The sequence below is a fragment of the Syngnathoides biaculeatus genome, chromosome 3, assembly GCF_019802595.1.
Source record: "Syngnathoides biaculeatus isolate LvHL_M chromosome 3, ASM1980259v1, whole genome shotgun sequence".
Taxonomy (NCBI): Eukaryota; Metazoa; Chordata; class Actinopteri; order Syngnathiformes; family Syngnathidae; genus Syngnathoides; species Syngnathoides biaculeatus.
In genome coordinates, this window is record NC_084642.1 from 31,768,373 (window position 1) to 31,791,491 (window position 23,119).

Sequence of the window (23,119 nt, forward strand, 5' to 3'; positions counted from 1 at the left end):
AAACACGCAACATTAATTGGACACTCTTAATTGCCCTTAGGTGTGATTGTGACTGCGGCTGTTTGTCTCAATGTGCCCCGTGATTGGCTGGCAACCAGTTCAGGGTCTACCCTGCCTCCTGCCCATTGACAGCTGGGATAGGCTCCAGCACTCCCGCGATCCTTGTCAGGATAAGCAGGTAGGAAAAGGATGGATGGATGTCAAATATGTCAACACTGATTGCCATACTCCATACATATTCTTAAATTCTATCCGCCTCTATATCATACTGGCATAAGAACATCAAATATTGTCCAAACACAAAATATACAAAATAACATATATACTAAAAAAATAATAATGGACTGGTAGTATGGCACAGTCAGGCAGTCAAAGGTTCACATCTCAGCACCCTCCTGTGTTGATTTTATGTTCTCCCCGAGTGTGTTTGTGTGGTTTTTCTCCAGGTACTCTGACTCTGTTGAAAAACATGCATGTTACCAGGTTCATTGGATATACAAAATTTTTGCCTGTTGGGGAATGGTAAGGACAAGTGTTCTAATTGACAATTCCCAGTTAGCACCTTGTGTGCCCGGACGAGCTACAAATGGAAATAAAAATAACAGGCCAAACCAACACATAGTTTCTATTGTAGACACTTTTATTGATTTAGTCGAACTGAGTCACAAACACAAATATTGGTATTAACAGATTAAATGCAGTATTGGTTGTTGGTGGAAGGGGTAAATTGCAGCCTACAAATCTGATGAAACTTGGCCAAGTAGAAAAACAGAGAGGAACTTGTTAACCGTATTAAGCTCACAAGAAAAGACAGGAGTGTTTCCAAAGAACACATTTTTAAGAGGTTGACGAATGGCATCTTTTTTTTTTTTAAATTTCCCCATTCATATAGAATGCCATCCTATACAGCAGATATTTACACAACACTTGTGTTGTGCCTTTCTACTTCCAGACCTGCTGAACGTTGAAACTGTCACACTTTAGGAAAGACATCAAAGTAGTACAAAGCAATGAAAAAGTCGGTGAAAAGGCACAAGAGACTCGCTCAATAATCACAACACTCGACAATCCACAGGGAGCACACACAGCAACTTCAGGGGGAGGGAGGCTGCTTACCTGTTGTCCTAGGGAGCTGCGATAGTTTTCATTTTAGATTTTTTTTTCAAGGTGTCTCATACAAGCAGCTTCCAAAGACAACAAGGCGGCCCACCCCTCCATACTGAAGTTGGAAGTTCAATTAACTTGGCCTGCCAAGTTTGGCCACTAGAGGGCCCTCATGTTTCAACAAGGAGATTCCCAGCCACCACAAAAACTGAAGGGTACAGCGAGAAAGCTCCTATCTCACACACGCAGCTCCATGACTCAAATACAACATTACCCACAACAACAAACCATTGTTATTACTAAATGAAGACAGCAGCCCAGCCACAATTATGGTGAGTTATTTTCAGGTTTTGGATGCTGTCTTTGGTATTATTATGTCAAAAAAGACCTTAAGCAACCAACCTAATCTGTTTCCAAGAAATGCCTATCAGGTAGGTGATGGAAGGCATCTCCCTTTGCTTCTCTCTTCCAATTTAGTGCAAAATGGAAACCCACAAGGCTTTGGCATTATTACTTCTGGAACCACAATTTGTACACAACATTTTGTCACTGAGGCTTTTCACGTTCTCGATGCTGATTAAGGAGACATGCAGTATTGAGCTATGAGGATCCAACCTACACAGGTAATTTTGAATATACATATCTGCGTTTCCAGTGTTCAATCATTAAATTTCCAGTTGAGAGCACACAGGAAACGTCCTGTCTGAGGGCTGAGTGCAAAGATGGTGTGTGAGAAGTGATGGCGTCTGCGAGGAATTAACTGTAAATATAAATTAGAATCGCTCTCAAATGGATTTCATCAAATGCTGTCACTTTAGTTCCTTTTCATGGTAGCCATACTGAACTAATGCTGTGCTGTTTTGTTAAGGTAGATCATACAGATAAATCAGGCATAATCCTACTTCAAGACTTTTCCCCTCTTCTAATTTGAAATCCACAAAGACCTGATTGTCTGATGTATCTGTTATTCTACAATGTGGGGGGTGTTCTGCCATCTTCTATTTCTTCTGCTGCTCTCTGGATTTTCTGGCAATGGCACCATGCTACCTCTAACAGGTTAGTCACAGCACTGAAACAGAATTAATAAATTTTGTGCAGGTATTATTATGTGAGTGCTATATTTTACCGATCATCTGCAGGACACAACACACAATGTGGGGGGTAGGTAAACTTCCTGTTTTTTTTCCACAAGTCATGTGTTAAGTCACACTTGAAAAAAAAAATTAAACTGCGACCAATGGCTACGTGTGCACCCTTGTTAACTATTAGTAGGAGACCTATCTGTAAATGTTATTCACGCTGACTTTGGCACCATTTGGAGAACTATCATGTGTCCGACATTATGCAGTCTGAAGCGTGACGGTGCCGTGGAGGAGTGGGAATGATGAATTTGAGTCTGCAGCATCACATTATGCGGAAGTAAGTGTTAGCACACAAACTCTTGTCTCATGCGGATGATCTGGAGCAAGGCAGCTTGGACATCCTCATCCATGTGGCCCTACAAAGAAAAAAATACCCTTTGAGAAGAAGGATTTTTCTGTACGACTAACATACTCTTTTAAAGTACGCAGTCAACAATTGTGAATTTGAATCATTGTTTGAATACAACACACTAACACTTGGAGTTATTTTTTCCATCCTGTATTCAACATCGATCAAAAAATTCATCAACTATTTAGGTTAATTGCTAAATTGTTCAGTTATTATTTAACTTAAAATGACCCAAATCCTCCAATCTCAGCTTCAACAGCAAATATGAGATTTCTGTATTCCTCCATCAAAGCAGACTGATTACCTTTTATATTTAGTCAAAATAAGACATTTACAGACTGGTGCCAGTAGTGTGCTAAATAGATGGAAAGAATACTTTGAGAAGTTGATGAATGAAGAAAATGAGAGAGAAGGAAGAGTTGAAGAGGCAAGTGTGAAGGACCAGGAAGTGGCAATGATTAGTAAGGGGGAAGTCAGAAAGGCACTACAAAGGATGAAAAATGGAAAGGCAGTTGGTCCTGATGACATCCCGGTGGAGGTATGGAAGCAATTTGGAGAGATGGCTCTGGAGTTTTTGACCAACTTATTCAACAGAATAATAGCGGGCGAAAAGATCCCTGAAGAATGGAGGAAAAGTGTTCTAGTTCCCATTTTTAAGAACAAAGGGGATGTTCAGAGCTGCGGGAACTATAGAGGAATAAAGTTGATGAGCCACACAATGAAGTTATGGGAAAGAGTAGTGGAGGCTAGACTCAGGACAGAAGTAAGTATCTGCGAGCAACAGTATGGTTTCATGCCTAGAAAGAGTACCACAGATGCATTATTTGCCTTGAGGATGCTCGTGGAAAAGTACAGAGAAGGTCAGAAGGAGCTACATTGCGTCTTTGTGGATCTAGAGAAAGCCTATGACAGAGTACCAAGAGAGGAACTGTGGTACTGCATGCGTAGGTCTGGTGTGGCAGAGAAGTATGTTAAAATAGTACAGGACATGTATGATGGCAGCAGAACAATGGTGAGGTGTGCCTTAGGTGCGACAGAGGAATTTAAGGTGGAGGTGGGACTGCATCGGGGATCAGCTCTGAGCCCCTTCCTGTTTGCAGTGGTAATGGATAGGCTGACAGATGAGGTTAGACTGGAATCCCCTTGGACCATGATGTTCGCAGATGATATTGTGATAAGCAGTGAAAGCAGAGAGCATGCAGAGGAACAATTAGAAAGATGGAGACATGCACTGGAATGGAGAGGAATGAAGATTAGCCGAAGTAAAACAGAATGTATGTGCGTGAATGAGAAAGGTGGAGGGGGAAGAGTGAGGCTACAGGGAGAAGAGATAGCGAGGGTGGACGACTTCAAATTTTTAGGGTCAACAATCCAGAAATTGTGAGTGTAGTAAGGAAGTGAAGAAACGGGTCCAAGCAGGTTGGAACAGCTGGCGGAAGGTGTCTGGTGTGTTATTTGACAGAAGTGCCTCTGCTAGGATGAAGGGCAAAGTTTACAAAACAGTGGTGTGGCTGGCCATCATGCACGGATTACAGACGGTGGCACTGAAGAAACAACATTAAGCAGAACTGGAGGTAGCAGAAATGAAGATGTTGAGGTTCTTGCTTGGAGTGAGCAGGTTGGATTGAATTAGAAATGAGCTCATTAGAGGGACAGCCAAAGTTGGATGTTTTGGAGACAAGATTCGAGAGAGCAGACTTCGATGGTTTGGACATGTTCAGAGGCGAGAGAGTGAGTATATTGGTGGAAGGGTGCTGAGGATGGAGCTGCCAGGCAAAACAGCGAGAGGAAGACCAAAGAGAAGGTTTATGGATGTGGTGAGGGAAGACATGAGGGCAGTTGGGGTTAGAGAGGAAGATGCAGGAGATATGCTAAGATGGAAAAAGATGACACGCTTGGGCGACCCCTAACGGGACAAGTCAAAAGGAAAAGAAGAAGAAGAATTATCCGGGATCTTGTTCTTTCAGTCACGACGCACAACTTATGCCCATAGGTGAGGGTAGGAACCTAGATCGACCTGTAAATTGAGAGCTTCGACTTTCGACTTAGCTCCCTCTTTACCACAACGGACCGATACAAAGTCTGCATCACTGCAGATGCTGCACCGATCCGTCTGTCAATCACCCGCTCCATTCTTCTATCACTCGTGAACAAGACCTCAAGATACTTGAACTCCTCCACTTGGGGAAGAATCTTATCCCCGGCATGGAGAGGGCATGCCACCCTTTTCCGACTGAGGGCCATTGTCTCGAATTTGGAGGTGCTGATTCTCATCCCAGCCACTTCACACTCAGTTGCGAATCGCTTCAGTGAGAGCTGGAGATCATGACTTGTTGAAGCCACCAGAACCACATCATCTGCAAAGAGCAGAGATGAGATACTGAGGCGGCCAAACCGGACATCCTCTACGCCTTGGCTCCGCCTAGAAATTCTGTCCATAAAATTATGAAGAAAATTGGTGACAAAGGGCAGCCTTGGCGGAGTCCAACTCTCACTGGAAACGAGTCAGACTTATTGCCTGCAATGCGGACCAAACTCTGACAGCGGTCGTACAGGTACCAAACAGCTCGTATCAGGGCGAACGGTACCCCATACTCCAGAAGAACCCCCCACAGGACTCCCCGAGGGACACGGTCGAATGCCTTCTCCAAGTACACAAAACACACTTAGAGTGGTTGGGCGAACTCCCACGCACCCTCGAGGATCCTGCCCAGGGTGTACAGCTGGTCCAAGGCTGAGGTGTGTGAACCCCCTATAGTTGGAACACACCCTCCTGCCAATCCAGAGGCGTGTCAACCAGGAAAGCCCCACAACGTCCAGAGCCTTTACGAACTCCGGGCGCATCTCATCCACCCCCGGGGCCCTGCCACCAAGGAGCTTTTTAACCACCTCGGTGACCTCAACCCCAGTGATAGAACAGCTTGCACCAGAGCACCCAGACTCAGCTTATTGGGGAGCCATGTTGTTAGAATTGAGGAGGTCTTCGAAGTATTCTCCCCACCAACTCACAACATCCCGAGTTGAGGTCAGCAGCGCCCTGTCCCCACTATACACAGTGTTGATGGTGGACTGCTTCCCCCTCCTGAGACACCGGACGGTGGACCTGAATTTCCTCAAAGCCATCCTGTCGCCATGGCCTCACCGAACTCCTCCCACGCCCGGGTTTTTGCCTCAGCGACTACTGAAGCCGCATTCCGTTTGGTCAGCCGGTACCTATCAGGTGCCTCGGGAGTCCCACAGGCAAAAAATGCCCGATAGGACACGTTCTTCTGCTTGACAGCATCCCTCACTGTTGGTGTCCACCAACGTGTTCATGGGTTGCCGCCACGACAGGCACCGACCACCTTACGGCCATAGCTCCAGTTGGCCGCCTCAGCAATGGAGGCGCGGATCATCGTCCACTCGGACTCAATGTCCCCCGCCTCCTCTGGGACGAGAGCAAAGTTCTTTCGGAGGTGGGAGTTGAAATTCCTTCTGACAGGGAATCTGCCAGCCGTTCCCAGCAGACCCTCACAATACATTTGGGTCTTCCACGTCGGACTGGCATCTTCCCCCACCGTCGGAACCACTCACTTCACTCTTCATATGTTCTTCAGATGGTAGAAGGCAGTTTTTGTGATTTGCTTTGATGTGATTGTTGAAAGTCAGGTCAGAATCAATCAGAACACCAAGGTTTCGGATTTGGTCTTTGTTTTTTAAAGATAGAGAGTCCAGGTGTTTAATAACAGCAATTCTCTTTTTTTTATTGTCAAAAACAATTGTCTCAGTTTTGTTGTGATTTAATTGAAGAAAATTTTGGTTCATCCAGTTATTTATCTGATTTACACAGTGGCACAATACCTCAATTGAACTGTAGTCATCTGGAGACACTGCTAAATATAACCAAGTGGTGCGTAGAGGCGAGTACGACTATATCTAGTCGGAATTTCTCGACCTCACGCACCAACTTGGGCTCCTTCCCTGCCAAAGAGGTGAGATTCCATCTCCTTAGAGCTAGTTTCAGTAGCCGGGGATTGTATCGCCAAGGTCCCCCACTGCCCAGCTCACATTGCATCCAAGCCCTATGGCCCCTCTCACAGGTGGTGAGCCCATGGGAAGGGGGACCTTTGTTACCCTTTTGGGTAGTGCCCGTCCGAGCCCCATGGGTGCAGCCCCGGCCTCCAGGCCTCGCTCCAGAGGGGGGCCTCGGTGACCCGCATCCGGGCAAGGGAAAACAAGATCCAATTTTTGTCGTCATCATAGCGGTTTTGGAGTCTTACTTTTTCTGGTCCCTCACCTAGGAGCTTTTTGCCATGGGTGACCCTACCAGGGCATGAAGCCCCAGACAACTTAGCTCCTAGGATCATTGGGACACACAAACCCCTCCACCATGATAAGGTGATGGCTTGAGGAAGGGTGAATCATCATTTATGAAAAAAAAAATAATAATAATTGCCAGTCTTTTCGGTTTAAAAAAAAAAAAAGTGTGCTTTGCAGCCGTAGTAAGAATAACCTGCATTTGATGGAGTTGAACCTGGAGCAGTGTTGGCACTGATCAGTACCCACGAAGTAGCTATCACTTTCAAAAAGGTTGGTAGTACATCACACTATCTAGTGTGATATTGGCCAACTTGAGTTCATTCGGTTTTCTTTGATCATTAGTCGGGTAATAAATGGGAATCGGAGAAAAAAATTGTCATAAATCTGAATGCAAATTAACCCTAGAGAAGCCAAGACATCCAAGTCCTCTTTTAAAATTGTGACGCCACATTTCTCTAGATTTGTTCAGTCTACCTAAAAGAGGCACTTGATCAAAAAGACCAAAAGACAATTTTGAGTGAAAATCGGGCACTCCAGTTTCCTCGCACATCCCATAGAAAAACATGCATTAATTGGAGACTCTAATTTGCTCCAAGGTGTGATTATGAGTGGGACTGCTGTTGGTCTCCATGTGCCCTGCAATTGGCTGGTAACCAGTTCAGGGTATACCCCGCCTCCTGCCCGTTCACAGCTGGGATAGGCTCCAGCACTGCCGTGACCCTTGTGAGGATAACTGGCTTAGAAAATCGATGGATGGATCATTTAATACAGTAATTGTACTCTGTTTTGATTGTCACCATTACAATTGATCAATGAGTTGAAAATTAATTAATAATGGCTACTAACCTGTGCTGCACTGAGGAGGTGAGTTCGATAAATGGAAACAACCTCCCTGTGTTGCCTCTCAGCATCCTTATGATAGAGAAGACAGACAGAAAGAAAACAAAATTATTGCTTCGGTATTTAAGGGCTCTGATCGTGTACGGCAGGGTTTTCTAAGTATGACTTGTGGGCCAAAATTGGCCTGCTCGGGTGTATAATCCAGAATGAATTAAAATAAATAAATACGCAAGACATTTTGGTGGGGGCAGGGGGTCTAGTGATAATTTTGAGAATTATTCCACTCTTATTAGAAAAAGAAATGTTAATCATTCCTAGATCTTCATAAGTTTATTTAATTTGAAAATGCATTTCTACTGTATATTTTCAATTCTGTGACTAAGTTTTGTGCCTCACAAATACAATTGGAGTGATCAGTTGTTATACACGGGTAAAAAAAAAACAGATTTTTTTGTAGAACAATCAAAATTTAAAAGGGGGAGATATTTGTTACTATTACTTTACTTCTATAATAAGTAAGGTATTATTTCAGTGGTCTGGCCCTTTCGACATCAATTCATGCTTTGTGAACCCTCAACTACAGTACAATGAGTTTGACATTGCTGATGGACAGCATCATCAAGCCAAATATTTTGGTACAACGTCTAATGCAGTGATGCCCACATTTTTTTGTCAGAAGATCCACTAAATTGGAAGCCAGCATCCTGAACCCGCCTTTATGTGCACATGCGCAGTGAACCGTCAGAAAAGGGCAGGATTTCAAACTGAATCTTAATCAATCTGCCTATGCAATCGACATATTGGCCACGTCTGAATCAAGCGACGAGATGGATGATAGGCTGACGTTTTTTTTTAAAACATGGTCGTAATTGACCATAACTGCCTCGGAGATCAATTCATTGGGCACCCCTGGTCTAATTTATTAGATAAGGCACATTGTTGTTCTTTGTTCTTTTTTTAGCCTTTTAGTTCTGAATATGCTGCACACAAGTCACTGTGATCTTCCATTCCACATCTTTCAATGCCAAAGCTTATTCAAATACATTTCAAGACCATATCTTGTGCATGATTTGAATCCACTCACAGCCAGCTGTTGCTGTAGGTTCTTGATTTGGGTTTGGAGAGTGTCGATGTGCTGTGTCTGTCTTTTACTTGGGGCGTTGCTTGTGTACGCCAGCTGGGACAAACCATTCAGTGCTTGCTTCAGTCGCTCCACGTCAGTCAGCAATTCTGTGATCTGAACCAAGCAGAGGCATGAAAGAAACAATTAATCTCCAACAACCACACTATAGAAGAAAGGAGAAAACATATGCGAGTCAATGAAATGACAAGTTTCAAAATGTAGGCGTACATGAAGTAGCTCTGAGTGACACTTCCTGATATTGTTATGTGCAACACTGATCAAGTAAACAGTAACTACCTTCTTGTCTTTGGCTTCAGTCAGCTGAGATGACATCTGAATCCTCCTCTGAAGATCACCGATTGTGGTGAGTGACTCATCGTAGCGTTCTTTCAGCTCCCTAATTTCACGTTCAATGGCCTGTCCTTTCTCATGGACAGCATCCATTTCCCTCCTGGCCTTGCTTTCACTCTCCCTTGCCTGAGTGGCCTCCTGGTGGACCGCTTTATATTCTTCTGTTAAGCTCAACAGTTTGTTGCTCAAATTGGTAGCTTCAGCCTCGAGGTGCTGCTTCTCCTTCTTCATTTGGGTTATATGACCTTCTTTGAAGCGAAGCTCTTCGAGAGCCTGATTGGCTTGAAGAAGTTCAGATTGTAGGGCTGAAACATCCTCAGCCCTCTGGCCACTACTCTCTTCCTCTTTTTGGAGTGCCATTCGGAGCTCAGTGACTTCAGCCTCCAGGGCTTCATTGGCCTTTGTGTGCTGCTGCACCAGAGAATCCTGTTCTCTGTGGAGTTCCTGAACTTCTTTCTGCAGAGCACAAACCTTCTGGGCCTCCACCAGCTGAGCATCCCATGCTTTCTTGCAATCCGCCTGGGCTTGCTGCATTGCATCATGAAGGGCCTTGAGCTCGGTGTCATAGGTTGCGATTCGAGTCAACTCTGATTTTAGACGTTCTTGGAGATTCTGGATTTGAGTGATGCACAGGGCATTGTGGTCTTCTAGCTCAGCTTTCTGAAGATTTATCTCAATGTGCTTCTCCTCCAAACTGCTTAACTTGCGAGAGACTGCCTCATACTCTTCCTCATAGCCCTTGTGTGTCTCACCGATAACGAGAGCAGAGTCAAGTCTTTGTTGAACAGATCCAATCTCAATTTTCAGTTTGTCTTTCTCCACTTTAATATTCTCTCTTTCAGACTTCTCTTTTTTGTACTTATCCTCCATTTCTAACAGTTCAACCTTCAACTCCTTTAGTTGGTTCTTATAGGAGTTTTCATTTTCCTCAGCGACTGTCAGTGGGATGAACTTGGACTGAATAGCCTCCATTATAGTGTCAAGTTCCTTCTTTTGAGCTTCCAGTTCTTGTGTCAACTTCACATTTTCCTCCTTGGCCAATACATGCAATGCTGACAGTTGGTTTGCACTATTCTCCGCCTGCACCACAGCAGCACCCATCTTTTCTGTAATACATTTGTGATCCTTCATGCTCATATAATCATTTTTTATCTCTAACAGTACCTTTTCCAACTTTTTCTGTAACTTAGCATTTCCTTCTTTCACATTCTTTAATTCTTCTTTACTTTCTTTATCAGTGGACTCCAAATTTAAGTTCTCAGCCTTAATACACTCTAAAGTAGAGGTTAACTCTTTCCTCAGTTGCTCATACTGTTGTCTCGGCACATATTCTCCCTCGAGGCTCTGTTTCAAAGTCTGACTCTGTGCTGTCAGCTGCGCACATTTCTTGTCTCTGTCATCACACTTTGTCTGTAAAAGTTCAAATTTCTTCATCACTTCAGCATTCTGGGTCTTCAGGGCTTCTATTTCACTCTCCTGTTTCTCACTGGCCTCTTGCAGATTGTCAATAGTCTCCTGAAGCAACACCTTATCGATCTGAAGCAGTTGGACTTGTGCCTCTGCTTTGCCAAAACGTTCATTGGCTTCCACCAGTTTATCCTCTAGGTCCTCCACAGCTGATATCATGCTCATTCGAGCTTCCTCATGTTCCTTGATTGGCATGAAGTCGGCCTCAAGCCTGCTATTGAGCTCCTCTAGCTTCTCTTGTAGTATCTCTCGGTCTTCCTCACTCTCCTCCATCTCATGAATAAGTGCCTGGCTTTTTGCAGTGACATCTTGGAGTTTTTTCTTCAGTGAGATGTTCTGCTCTTCTAGGGCAGCCTGTGTCCTTTGTTGTTCCTCAGAGGGCACTGCCCCTACTCCTCCCAGGTTTGGATTATCTAGCTTTCGATGGAGCGCTGCCACCTCCTCGAGGACACGATCATAGTCGTCTCTTAACTCAGAAAGCTGCCGTTCCTTTTCATCGACTGCATTGGTCAATAGGTTTTTCATGTTGTCAAATTTCTCAGCTGGCACCATGTTACCCTGCTTAGAATGGGCTTCCTTCAACTGAGTCTCCATTGCAAGGATAGTTTCTGAAAGGTCATCTCTCTCTGCAGTCACAGCTCCGAGGACTTCATTTAACCGTTCTGTTTCAGCTGCCAGCTGACTTTCACTGTTCTTGTACTCCTCCAAAGCCTTCTCACTTTGTTTAAGACGATTACGAACTCGACCCACCTCAGTTGAGGCCCCTTCATACTTGGCTTTGATATCCTGAATTTGAGCACGAAGCTCTTCTGTGGCCTGGCCTCCCAGATGTTCCTTCACTGCAACCACATGTGCCTGCAGCTGTTTAACCTTGCATTCAGAATCAATCATCCTTTTCTGGACCTCCCCCAAAGCATCTTCAAGGTCTTGAACTTGCTGGTCAGCTTGTTTCTGGATGAGATCTCTGTTCTGAACCAGTTCTTGGCACTCTCGACTTTTTCGGCTCAGAGCAGAGTGAAGTCGCACCCGCTCCTCCTCGGTTGCTTGTTGTCTTCTTCTGAGCATCTCAAGCTCCTGTCGGAGAACATCAAGGTCACCAGAGAAACCCTTCTCTAATGTTCTGGACAGTGAACGTGACATTGCTGGATTCTGGAGTTTCTGCCAAAAGCAGAGATAAGCATGCAAGATTGAGAGGAAGAAAAAAACAAATCAATTGTGCTGGTTTTATGAACTGTAATAACAGTTGTAATGTTTTTTCCCCAAATGAATTAATTTATAATTTTTCAATATTAAATAGACTCAAACTGCATAAGCTATGATGGCATACAAGCTATCAGTGACCACAACACTGGATACAAAATAGTTTAAATAAGCTTACTTTACCTCATCTGAATCCAGGCTATAAGCTTGTTTGACCAACATGTTCTCTTTTCCTGAAAAACAAATTTTATTCAAACAATCAAAGGGAAGTAAATATCAATTTAGTGATGTTTTGTTAGTAATAATATCAATTTCATATATAATAATATTAATGATAATAATAATAATTTTACTATTATATACATTTACCTTTAATCACAGACTGTCCAGAGTAGTCCCCCTGTAAATACAAAGAACAATATTTTGAATATCTGAAAAATGTGTTACAAAAAAGTAACAACAGTAATAATAAAACATCTGAGCAAAATACACTGCAATTTTTCCTATATGGCGATATCACATGATCTGTATACAGTCACGGACCATAGTGCTTTTGAGCTGAACCTTGACAGTCTCCAAGCCTCGTGACCCTTCTCGTTCGTTGGCACTAAGTAACACCTTTAATTGCTCCTTCTGATACAATGAAAAGAACAACAAAAAAGAGCAAATAAGTATAACAGGGACCAATTCCAGATTAGCACAGATTTATGTGTGGGCTAATGCTGAATCGGCAACTAGAATAACCCAGATAGAAGTGGCTGTAGTTTTATCAGAACTGGGCATGTAATGATTATGCAATGGATGGGACATGTTAGGGAGAATGTCCTTTTTGTTTCCCATCTGCCTTGGAAGAAGTAACTGTCCACTTGGGTGCATGTCTTACGCCTGATAGCTGATCTGATTGGCACGTGACGATTATGACAGATGGGATGTTTATACAACTTAAATTCTTAATCTTTGCTCGGTTCAAAACATTTTCTATAGACTATAAATGAAATGACAAAGGGGCATCACATTTAGGATTTTAGGATTAGGATTTAGGATACCATTAATATGTGACATTAAGTTTATTTTTTTAAATGTCATTCTGACATGAAATGTTTCAACATGTTGAACATAATTCTTAATACCATACTGGTAATTTTTGTTTCACACTGTACCTCTTTGTGATTGTCTTCTACAGTCTTCTTTTCCTGTAAACAGACTTTAATGTTTAAAATCAAAGAAATGTAAATAGACAAAGATATCACAAGTAAACATAAAATGCAGGTTTTAAATTTTTCATTTTTTACTTAAGAAAAAAAACATGCACACAAAGACACACACACACGTAGACTAACCCCCCTAAATACAGTGCCTTGTGAAAGTATTAGGCCCGCTTGAACTTTTCAACCTTTCGCCACATTTCAAACATAGAGATAAAAAATTATTTTTTTTTGTCAAGGATCAACAACAAGTGGGACACAATCATGAAGTGGAATGAAATTTATTGGATATTTTAAACTTTTTTTAACCAATAAAAACTAAAAATAAAAAAGTGGGCCATGCAATAGCATTCGGCCTCCTTGCATTACTACTTTGTAGCACCACCCTTTGTTGCAATGACAGCTGCAAGTCACCTGGGTTATGTCTCTATCAGTTTTGTACAAGGAGAGACTGAAATTCTTGCCCATTCTTCCTTGCAAAACAGCTTGAGCTCAGTGCGGTTGGATTGAGAGCGTTTGTGAAGAGCAATCTTCAGCTCTGTCCACAGATTCTCGATTTGATTAAGGTCTGGACTTTGACTTGGCTATTCTAACACCTGGATACGTTTATTTGTGAACCATTCCATTGTAGATTTGGCTTTATGTTTTGGATCATTGTCGTGTTGCAAGATAAATCTCCGTCCTAGTCTCAGGTCTTTTGCAGACTCCAACAGGTTTTTTTCCAAAATGGTCCTGTATTTGGCTCTGTTCATCTTCCCATCAATTTTCACCATCCTCCCTATCCCTGCTGAGGAAAAGCAGGCCCAAATCACAAAGCTGTAACCACCATGTGTACAGTGGGGATGGTGTGTTCAGGGTGATGAGCTGTGTTGCTTTTATGCCAAACGTACCATTTTGCATTGTGGACAAACAGTTCGATTTTGGTTTCATCTGACCAGACCATGTTTGGTGTCTCTCCCAGGTGGCTTGTGGGAAACTTCAAATGAGACTTTTTATAGATATCTTTAAGAAATGCCTATCTTCTTGCCACTCTTCCTTAAAGGCCAGATTTGTGCAGTGTACGACTGATTGTTGTCCTATGATAAGTCTTCTCCTTGTTCGAGGTGAAAGTTTAGAGAGACGGCCGGGTCTTGGTAAATTTGCAGTGGTCTGATACTCCTTCCATTTCAATATGATTGCTTACACAGTGCTCCTTTAGATGTTTAAAGTTTGGGAAATCTTTTTGTATCCAAATGCAGCTTTAAACTTCTCCACAACAGTATCTCGGACCTGCCTGGTGTGTTCCTTGGTCTTCATGATGCTCTCTCCACTTTAACCAGAACCCTGAGACTACCACAGAGCAGGTGCATTTATACGGAGACTTGAATACACACAAGTGTATTATATTTATCATAATTAGTCAACATCGCATCATTCAGAGATCCTCACTGAATCTCTGGAGTGAATTTGCTACAATGAAAGTAAAGCGGCCGAATAATATTGCACACGTCACTTTTCAGGGGTTTTTTTGTTAAAAAAAAGTATAAAATATCCAATAAATTTCATTCCACTTCACGATTGTGTCCCACTTGTTGTTGATTCTTGACAAAAAAATGTAATTTTATATCTTTATGTTTGAAGCCTGTAATGTGGCAAAAGGTTGAAAAGATCAAGGGGGCCAAATACTATCACAAGGCACTGTCTAAACTACATTTGTTTTAGAGTTTTGAAAATCCTCAGTCCTACAACACTAATGTATACATGTTATGACTAAAAGTTACCTGTATGAGCTGCTGTTGTAACACAGTGACCTTATCTAATAGGGCACGCTGCTCTGTATGGTACTTTCTGAGACTTTCCTGCAGGGACTCATTCTGCCTCTCCAGGTCCTGAAATGGAAAAGCAGGAAGAAAAAGCATTTACAAAGATCACATATCGGTCATCCAAAAATAATGAAAAATTCCTACAATGTTATGGCATGATTTAGATGAGAGAAATGAATTTGGTGGACAATCTATTAATCAAACATGAATGGGAAAAGACGGTTCTTACATGTATAATATAATCCCTTCTGTTAGCTTCCATAATGTCCGAGCGCTCCACAGACTGCTGAGAACAAGACAAAATGTTGTCAGTAAGATTCCTGGAACAATTTCACTCAGCAGCAAAACCAAAATCTAGAAGATTTACAGGTCCTTAATTTTGCAAAACCAACTTTTTCTCGTATTTGGGATGTAATATTATCTTTATACTCTCTCGCTTCTCATACAGTCCAGACGCTTTTTTTCTTTGCTCTTGCTCTGCTTGCTTTGCCTCTGTTGACACTTTTTTTTTCTTGCTGATAAGATTGTTTTCCTAAAAAATTTTTTTTAGAAGCAGCGACTCCTGCATACTTTTAAATCTGTGGGAGTGTATATTTCTTTTTTATGGCTAATCAGTTGTTTCATCATTACGTGACCGTGGTCTGCTAATTCGCACAAGCCTGGTGTTAGCAACAAGACCAGCTGTCAAGATGCCTCCCTTCTCTCCTGAGGACTATCATGGACTACTCCAGAGGGTGTCAATTCTGGAATTAAAAATCTACCGTCTTGAAGTCTATGTGGATGTAAATGGACAGTCGGGGAATGAAACCACTCTACAGATGTCTCAAAATGGTGAGTAGAGGTGTGCTGACAGACAGCCACCAATCTCAACAACGAAGACTGACGTGAACTGTGGAAAGGATAATGGACACCCTGGAATTTACTGGGAGCAAAGCCCAAACATATGGGACATTTAAAAAGGAAGACACAACAGCACCAGGAGATTACCGAAGTCATCCACACCTCAGAGTCTCCCCTCTATGACTACAACAACCATACAATCGGCAGTATTTGTTGCTTCCCCGTCTCCCAGCCTGAATGCAATGTTGGGTCTGATGGAGAGGATGAAGACTATTGTCAACGATGGAGTCCAGTCCATACCACGCCAAGATCTTCCTTCCATCCCCCCTCGCCTGAAACCACGATCCACTAAGAAGTGAAAAGCTCCTCCTCCACCCAAGAAGACGATCTGTAAATCTGACTGATATTTACCAGGTCTTTTCCAGAATAACTCAGACCCCTACTATGGAGATCAGGCATTTTTTATCCCTGTAATTACAAGGGATAGAACAAAAAAGTACCTCTTCAAAACTTAGTGAGGATAAAATGTGAGTCTATCAAACCATTCTCTCCAGCCATCTCTGAGAGACTAGCTCTTTTTAATATCAGGTCACTGGGTAACAAATCAATGTTGATCAATGATATAATTAATATCTATGGTCTGGACTTTCTGTTATTAAGATGAAACGTGGTTAACAGAAAGTAGCTGTAATACCATTTTTAATGAGGCAACACCAGCAGATTTTAATTTTATAAACAAGTGTTGAACCGGGAAAAAAGGTGGTGGCATTGCGGTTATTTTTAAATCAATAGTTCAATGTGAAGAAATTATACTGGATGATTTTAGTTCTTTTGAATATCTGTGTTTTTTTTAGTTAACGGTGACCCAAATGTTATCATTTTAATAATTTATAAACCTCCAAGATACAATTGAAAATTTATGGGGGATTTTTCAGAACTGCTGTCAGTTATTTATAGTGAGTACAACTATTTTGTCATAACGGGGGACTTTAACATTCATGTTGACGATAACATGGAAAAAACATCCAAAGAAGAGTGTTAAGAGTCCAACTTCCACTCAAGGTCACATCTTAGACCTGGTCATCTCTAAGGATGTTGAAATTCTATCGATTGACATTAAGGATATGGCTATTTCTGACCATTTTTGTGTATTTTTTGAATTACAGATACTTCCAAAAGTTCAGACAACCTCTCTATTAGGATCAACATCTCTATTAGGAAAAGGTACATAAATGAGAGTACTGCCACTAAATTCATGGAGACTGTGGCTGTGCCACAGACTGTGAATGCTGATACAGTTGATGAACGTTTGGACAATTTGACCTTGAAAATCATAAAACTAAGACATTCCTGAGGTGACCTAGAACACCATGAAGGACCACAATGATGGTCAAGAGATCAAAATCGGAGTGTTGGAAAGCTGACTGCAAGTGGAGAAAAACTAAACTCCAAATTGACTATGACCTCAACAGACAGTGTCTTTGCAAATTCAACCAAGAGTTAGTTAGCGCTAGACAGCAACACTTTTCTGAAATCATCAGTAAGAACCTCAACAACAGTCATGCTCTATTTGCTGTGGTTGACAAGCTTACAACCTCCCCGAATAAGATAGATCCAGAACTCGTAACACCTGACCAATGCAATGAGTTTGCCCGTTTAGTGAAAAAAATACAATCCATCAGGTCAAATGTCAGCACAAATCAGCAAAGATAGAATGATCTCACATCTGAAGCCACCCAGAGAAAACTATATTAACTTGTCAGAATTTGATACAGTTGACCAATAAAATGGTAGATTAAACTGTTCAGCAGTTGAAACCATCAACGAGCTGTCTCGACTCAATACCATCTGACTTTTTCAAAACTATTGTGAAATTAGTGCTACCTGATTTGCAGCAAATAAATAATCAATTGCTCACTTCAGTCTGGCGAGTTTCCCAAAGCTCTGAAAGTAGCTGCTGTTAAGCCTCTTCTAAAAAACAGCACTGGACGATTCCAGGTTAGAAAGATATAGACCGATCTCAAAACTCCAGTTCATTGCCAAGATTCTCGAAAAAGTTATTTTTAATCAACTGAGCAATTTCTTGAATTTAAATTGACTTTTTGACCAATTTCAATCAGGTTTCCGAATTCATCACAGTAAAGAATCTTCTCTTATCAAAGTGCCAAACGATATAAGGTTGAATACTGACTCAGGAAAATCAATCAAGTCAGTCAATTTTGGTCTTGTTGAATCTCAGCGTGGCTTTTGATACGGTAGATCACAGGACTAAATGGAACGGTCCTTAAATGGTTTAGGTCCTACCTGGAGAAAAGGAGCTACTTTGTGACCATTGGAGGTGCTCGGTCCCAGCGAATAGCAACTACCTATGGGGTCTCTCAAGGGTCAGTTCTTGGACCTGTCCTGTTCAGTCTTTACATGCTACCCTTGGGTCAAATTCTTCAAATCTTTAATTTTGACTACCATAGCTACAGTGAAGACAATAAGTATTTGAACACCCAGCTATATTCCAAGTTCTCCCACTTAGGAACCATGGATGGGTCTGAAATTTTCACCGTAGGTGCATGTCCACCGTGAGAGAGATAATCTAAAAAGAAAAATCCAGAAATCACATTGTATGATTTTTTTAATTATTTATTTGTGTGATACAGCTGCAAATAAGTATTTGAACACCTGAAAAAAAACAATGCTAATATTTGGTACAGTAGCCTTTGTTTGAAATCCAGAGGCCAAACATTTCCTGTAGTTGTTCACCAGGTTTGCACACACTGCAGGAGGGATGTTGGCCCACTCCTCCACACAGATCTCTAGATCAGGTCAGATCAGGGCTGTGGCTGACAAACACGGAGTTTCAACTCCTTCGAAAGATTTTCTCTTGGGTTTAGGTCTGGAGACTAATTGGGCCACGCCAGAACCTTGATATGCTTCTTACGGATCCAGTCCTTGGCTTTCCTGGCCATGTGCTTCGGGCCATTGTCATGTTGAAAGACCCAGCCACGACCCACCTTCAATGCTCTGACTGAGGGAAAGAGGTTGTTTCCCATACAGTGCAGTCGCCCTGTCCCATGTGCAGAAAAACATCCCTAAAGTATGATGCTACCACCCCCATGCTTCACAGTACGGATGGTGTTCTTGGGATGGAACTCATCATTTGTCTTCTTCCAAACACAGTTAGTTGAATTATGACCGCAAAGTTCCATTTTGGCCTCATCTGACCACAAAACTTTCTCCCATGACTCCTCTGTATCTTCTAAATGGTCATTGGCAAACTTGAGACGGGCCTTGACATGTGCTGGTTAAAGCAGGGGAACCTTCAGTGCCATGCATGATTTCAAACCATGACGTCTTAGTGTATTACCAACAGTCACCTTGGAAACAGTGGTGCCAGCTCTTTTCAGGTCATTGACCAAGTCCTGTTGTGTAGTCCTGGGCTGATTCCTCACATTTCTAAGGATCATTGAGACCCCACGAGGTAGTATCTTGCATGGGGTTCCACTCCGATTGAGATTGACCATCATGTTTAGCTTCTTCCATTTTCTAATGCTCCCAACAGTGGACCTTTTTTCACCAAGATGATTGGCAATTTCTACGTATCCCTTTCCAGCCGTGTGGAGTTGTACAATTTTGTCTCTGGTGTCTTTGGCCATCTCTTTGGTCTTGGCCATGTTACAAGTTTGAGTCTTACTGATTGTATGGGGTAGACAGGTGTCTTTATGCAGCTAACGACCTCACACAGGTGCATCTGATTCAGGATAATACATGGAGTAAAGGTGGACTTTTAAAGGCAGACTAACAGGTCTTTGAGGGTCAGAATTGTAACCGATAGACAGGTGTTCAAATACTTATTTGCAGCTGTATCACACAAATAAATCATATGTTGTTATTTCCGGATTTTTCTTTTTATATTATCTCTCTCACAGTGGACATGCACCTACGAAGAACATTTCAGACCCATCCATGATTTCTAAATGGAAGAACTTGCAATAGAGCAGGGTGCTCAAATACTTATTTTCTTCACTGATGCAGATGACACACAGTTATATTTAGTAGTGTCTCCAGATGACTACAGTTCAATTGAGGTATTGTGCCACTGCCTAAATCAGATGAAAAACTGGATGAGCCAAAATTTTCTTCAACTAAATCACAACAAAACTGAGACAATTGATTTTGGCAATAAAGAAAAAATAATTGCTGTTAGTAAACACCTGGACTCTCTATCTTTAAAAACCAAAGACCAAGTCCAAAACCTCGGTGTTCTGATTGATTCTGACCTGACTTTCAACAATCATATCAAAGCAAACACAAAAATTGCCTTCTACCATCTAAAGAACATATCTAGAGTGAATTCTTTTATGTGTCAAGCAGACCAGGAAAAGCTCATCCATGCTTTTATCTCAAGTTGACTTGACTACTGTAATGGTCCTCTGACTGGACCCCCCCCCCCCCAAAAAAAAAAAAAAAAGTATTAAACAGCTGCAGCTCATTCAGAATGCTGCTGCTCACGTTCTGACCAAAACAAAGCGGTCAGGGCATATAACTCCAATCCTATAGTCCTTGCACTGGCTTCCAATCATCTTTAGAATAGATTTTAAAGTTCACTAAATGATTTAGTTCCTGAATACATTCAAGAAATGCTTACGGAATACAAACCCAGTAGAGCTCTGATATCAACTCACTCAGGTCAAATAGTGCAGCGCAGAGTCCAAAGCAAACATGGTGAAGCAGCATTTAGCTATTATGCTGCAAACAAATGAAATATATTGCCAACCGAGGTGAGGTCAGCCTCAAGTGTGAATGTTTTTAAATCCAGGTTGAAAACTCTTCTTTGGTCTTATGCTTTTTAGAATATATCCACTTTTTAATCATAGTACTTGCACTGTATGCGGTTTTAATTGTCTTTTTTTTATATTTTGTTTGTCATTTTTATTGATTTTATCCCGTTTTAAATGTTTTGTCTCTTTGTTTTCAAATGCCTTTAATCGTGTAAAGCACATTGAGTTAGCCTGATGGTTTTTTTTTTAATAGACACTTTTATAATAAGTCCATGTTAGTTCGAGTAACTCAATGGATGTCTAAAGAGCCGAGTGATTTTCATGTATTCGATCACGCAAAGGATATATCCATCCACTGCTTATCCAGACTAGGGTCATAGTCATGCTTGAGCCAATCCCAGCTATTTTAGGGTGAGAGGTGAGGACACCATGAAATGGTTGCCAGCAATGAAGAGTCTTCATTCAACCGACCATGCATGTTTTTGGGATGTGGGAGTAAACTGGAGTACCTGGAGAAAACATACAAACTCCAAACAGATGGGGCTGGGATTCGAACCCAGGTCCTCAGAATTGTGAGGTAGATGTGCAAACCAGTCCATCACCATGCCCATCGTTGAAAATATTTTTGTTAAATGTCTCATTGTTAAAATTATTTGCGACAAAATGTGCAACAAGATTGAAGAAGACTGAATAACTACTTAAATGAAAAATTCGAAGGTAAGTTTTGATGGCAATTAAAAAGTTGCATACTGATTCTGAATTTGCCCTCCAGATACAAAAACATTCCACTGATTAGCTGTATTTATGACTTGCCATCCAATTACGATTGGGCTTATTGGCTTTGTGTGATCTTGAAAAAGTATTCGCCTTCTTTGCGATTTCTTTTTTTCTTTTTTTTTTTTTAATATATCACATGCAAAGGTTTCCAATGATCAAATTTTAATATCACTCAGACATCCAAAGGACATACAAAATGCAGTTTTCGAATAACAATTCAATTTATAAAGGCACAAAAAAAAGAAATCAAAACCTTTCAGACTCTCTGTGAAATGGCAATTTTACCCTGAACCTCATAACGGGTTTTGTCACCCTTAGCAGCAATAATTGAAATTAAGCATTTATTATAATTGTTGATGAGTTTTTCCCACATCGCTATGGAGGAATTTTGTCCCACGCTTCATTTGAGAATTGTTTCAACTCTGCCATATTGGAGGGTTTTCGAGCATAAACTTCCTGTTTAAGGTCACACCACAGCATCTGAATTGGATTTAAATCCAGACTTTGAGTTGGCCACTCCAAAAACATATTCATTCATTCATTCATTGAGCCGTTCAGAGGTGGACTGACTCGTGTGTTTTGAATCATTGTCCTTCTGCAGGATCCAAGAGCACTTGAGTTTGAGGGCACAAATTGATGGCTGGACGCTCTCCTTCATGATGTTCTGGTACACAGCAGAATTCATTGTTTCTTTAATCACAGTAAGTTGGACTGGTCCTGAGGTACCAACACAGCTCCAGACCATCACACTGCCACCACCATGCTTCACTGTTGGCATAATGTTCTTTTTATCAATACCATTTTTATGCCAGATGAAATGGGCCTCACCTTCCAAAAAGTTTAATTTTTTTAAAAAAGTCTTAAAGATCATCAAGAGGTTGTTTGGCAAATGTGAGATATTCTTTTGTATTCTTTGCTGACAGCAGGGGTTTTCAGCAGGGAACTCTCCCATGGATGCCATTTTTGGCTAGTGTCTTTGTTAGGGTAGTCATGAACACTGACTTTAACTGAGGCCAGCAAGGCCTGCAGGTCTTTAGCAGTTGTTCGAGGTTCTTTTGTGACCTCGTGGATGAGTTGTTGTTGCACTCTTGTTGTAATTTTAGTTGGTCGTCCATTCCTTGGAAGGTTTCCCATCGTTCCCAATTTTCTCTATTTATGGATAATGTCTGACAGTGGTTCGCTGGAGCCCGAAAGCCTTGGAAATGGCTTTGGAACCTTTGTAACCTCCAGACTGATGGATTTCAATCACTTTTTTCCCTCATTTCTTCTTGAATTTCTTTGGATCGTGGCATGATGCATTTGTTTTTGAGATCTTGTAGCCAACTTCATGTTCTCCGACAGAGTGATTTCTTGATTCAATAAGTCTGGTGGTAATCAGGTTTGGGTGAATTGAACTCACCTTTCCCATATTTCTGGTTAGTCACAGTGACTTTGTGATTTCACAAGATGAGTGGGGGGGGAGATGTTTTTTTTTGTGCCTTAACAAATTGAGTTAACATTTGAAAATTGTGTTTTGTATTTCCTTGGGTTGTCTCAGTGATATTAAAATTGTTGATGATTTGAAACCTGTGTGTGATGTGCAAAAAAAAAAGAAAATCACAAGGGGGATAATACTTTTTCATGGCACTGGCTGTAGCACTTGTTTGTGCAGTCACAACTGAGATAGAGTGGTGAGAGAAGTGTGCAGCTCCCAATAGGTCAGTACTATCAATATCTACAAACAGAAATCTCGTATAGTAGGTAGGAATCAAAAGCTATTGGCTTTTCTTTTAACCTTTTAGCCATGGGCAAACCATTTTAAGTTCTGGTTCATTTTATGCTGTTTTTTTAAGGTTTCAAAACTGGTAA

The 23,119-nt window shown here is 41.6% G+C and overlaps 1 protein-coding gene across 6 annotated transcripts in view; it reads right to left on the bottom strand.

Annotated features, from left to right (window-relative positions):
- Window positions 1-631: 631 nt before the first annotated feature.
- Window positions 632-23,119, bottom strand: part of uacab (uveal autoantigen with coiled-coil domains and ankyrin repeats b) — a 76,124-nt gene continuing 53,636 nt past the window's right edge. For 2 of the 6 annotated variants that reach the window (XM_061815404.1, XM_061815408.1), the window contains exons 11-20: window positions 15,112-15,168; window positions 14,841-14,948; window positions 13,036-13,068; window positions 12,419-12,508; window positions 12,245-12,275; window positions 12,059-12,108; window positions 9,155-11,833; window positions 8,819-8,971; window positions 7,741-7,806; window positions 632-2,602 (exon numbers count right to left, since the gene is read on the bottom strand). In XM_061815404.1, the coding sequence (XP_061671388.1) occupies window positions 2,531-2,602; window positions 7,741-7,806; window positions 8,819-8,971; window positions 9,155-11,833; window positions 12,059-12,108; window positions 12,245-12,275; window positions 12,419-12,508; window positions 13,036-13,068; window positions 14,841-14,948; window positions 15,112-15,168 (3,339 nt within the window). In that variant the 3' untranslated portion in view covers window positions 632-2,530. The remainder of the gene's footprint in view (window positions 2,603-7,740; window positions 7,807-8,818; window positions 8,972-9,154; window positions 11,834-12,058; window positions 12,109-12,244; window positions 12,276-12,418; window positions 12,509-13,035; window positions 13,069-14,840; window positions 14,949-15,111; window positions 15,169-23,119) is intronic. The other 4 variants (XM_061815405.1, XM_061815406.1, XM_061815410.1 and 1 more) reach the window with 4 other exon arrangements.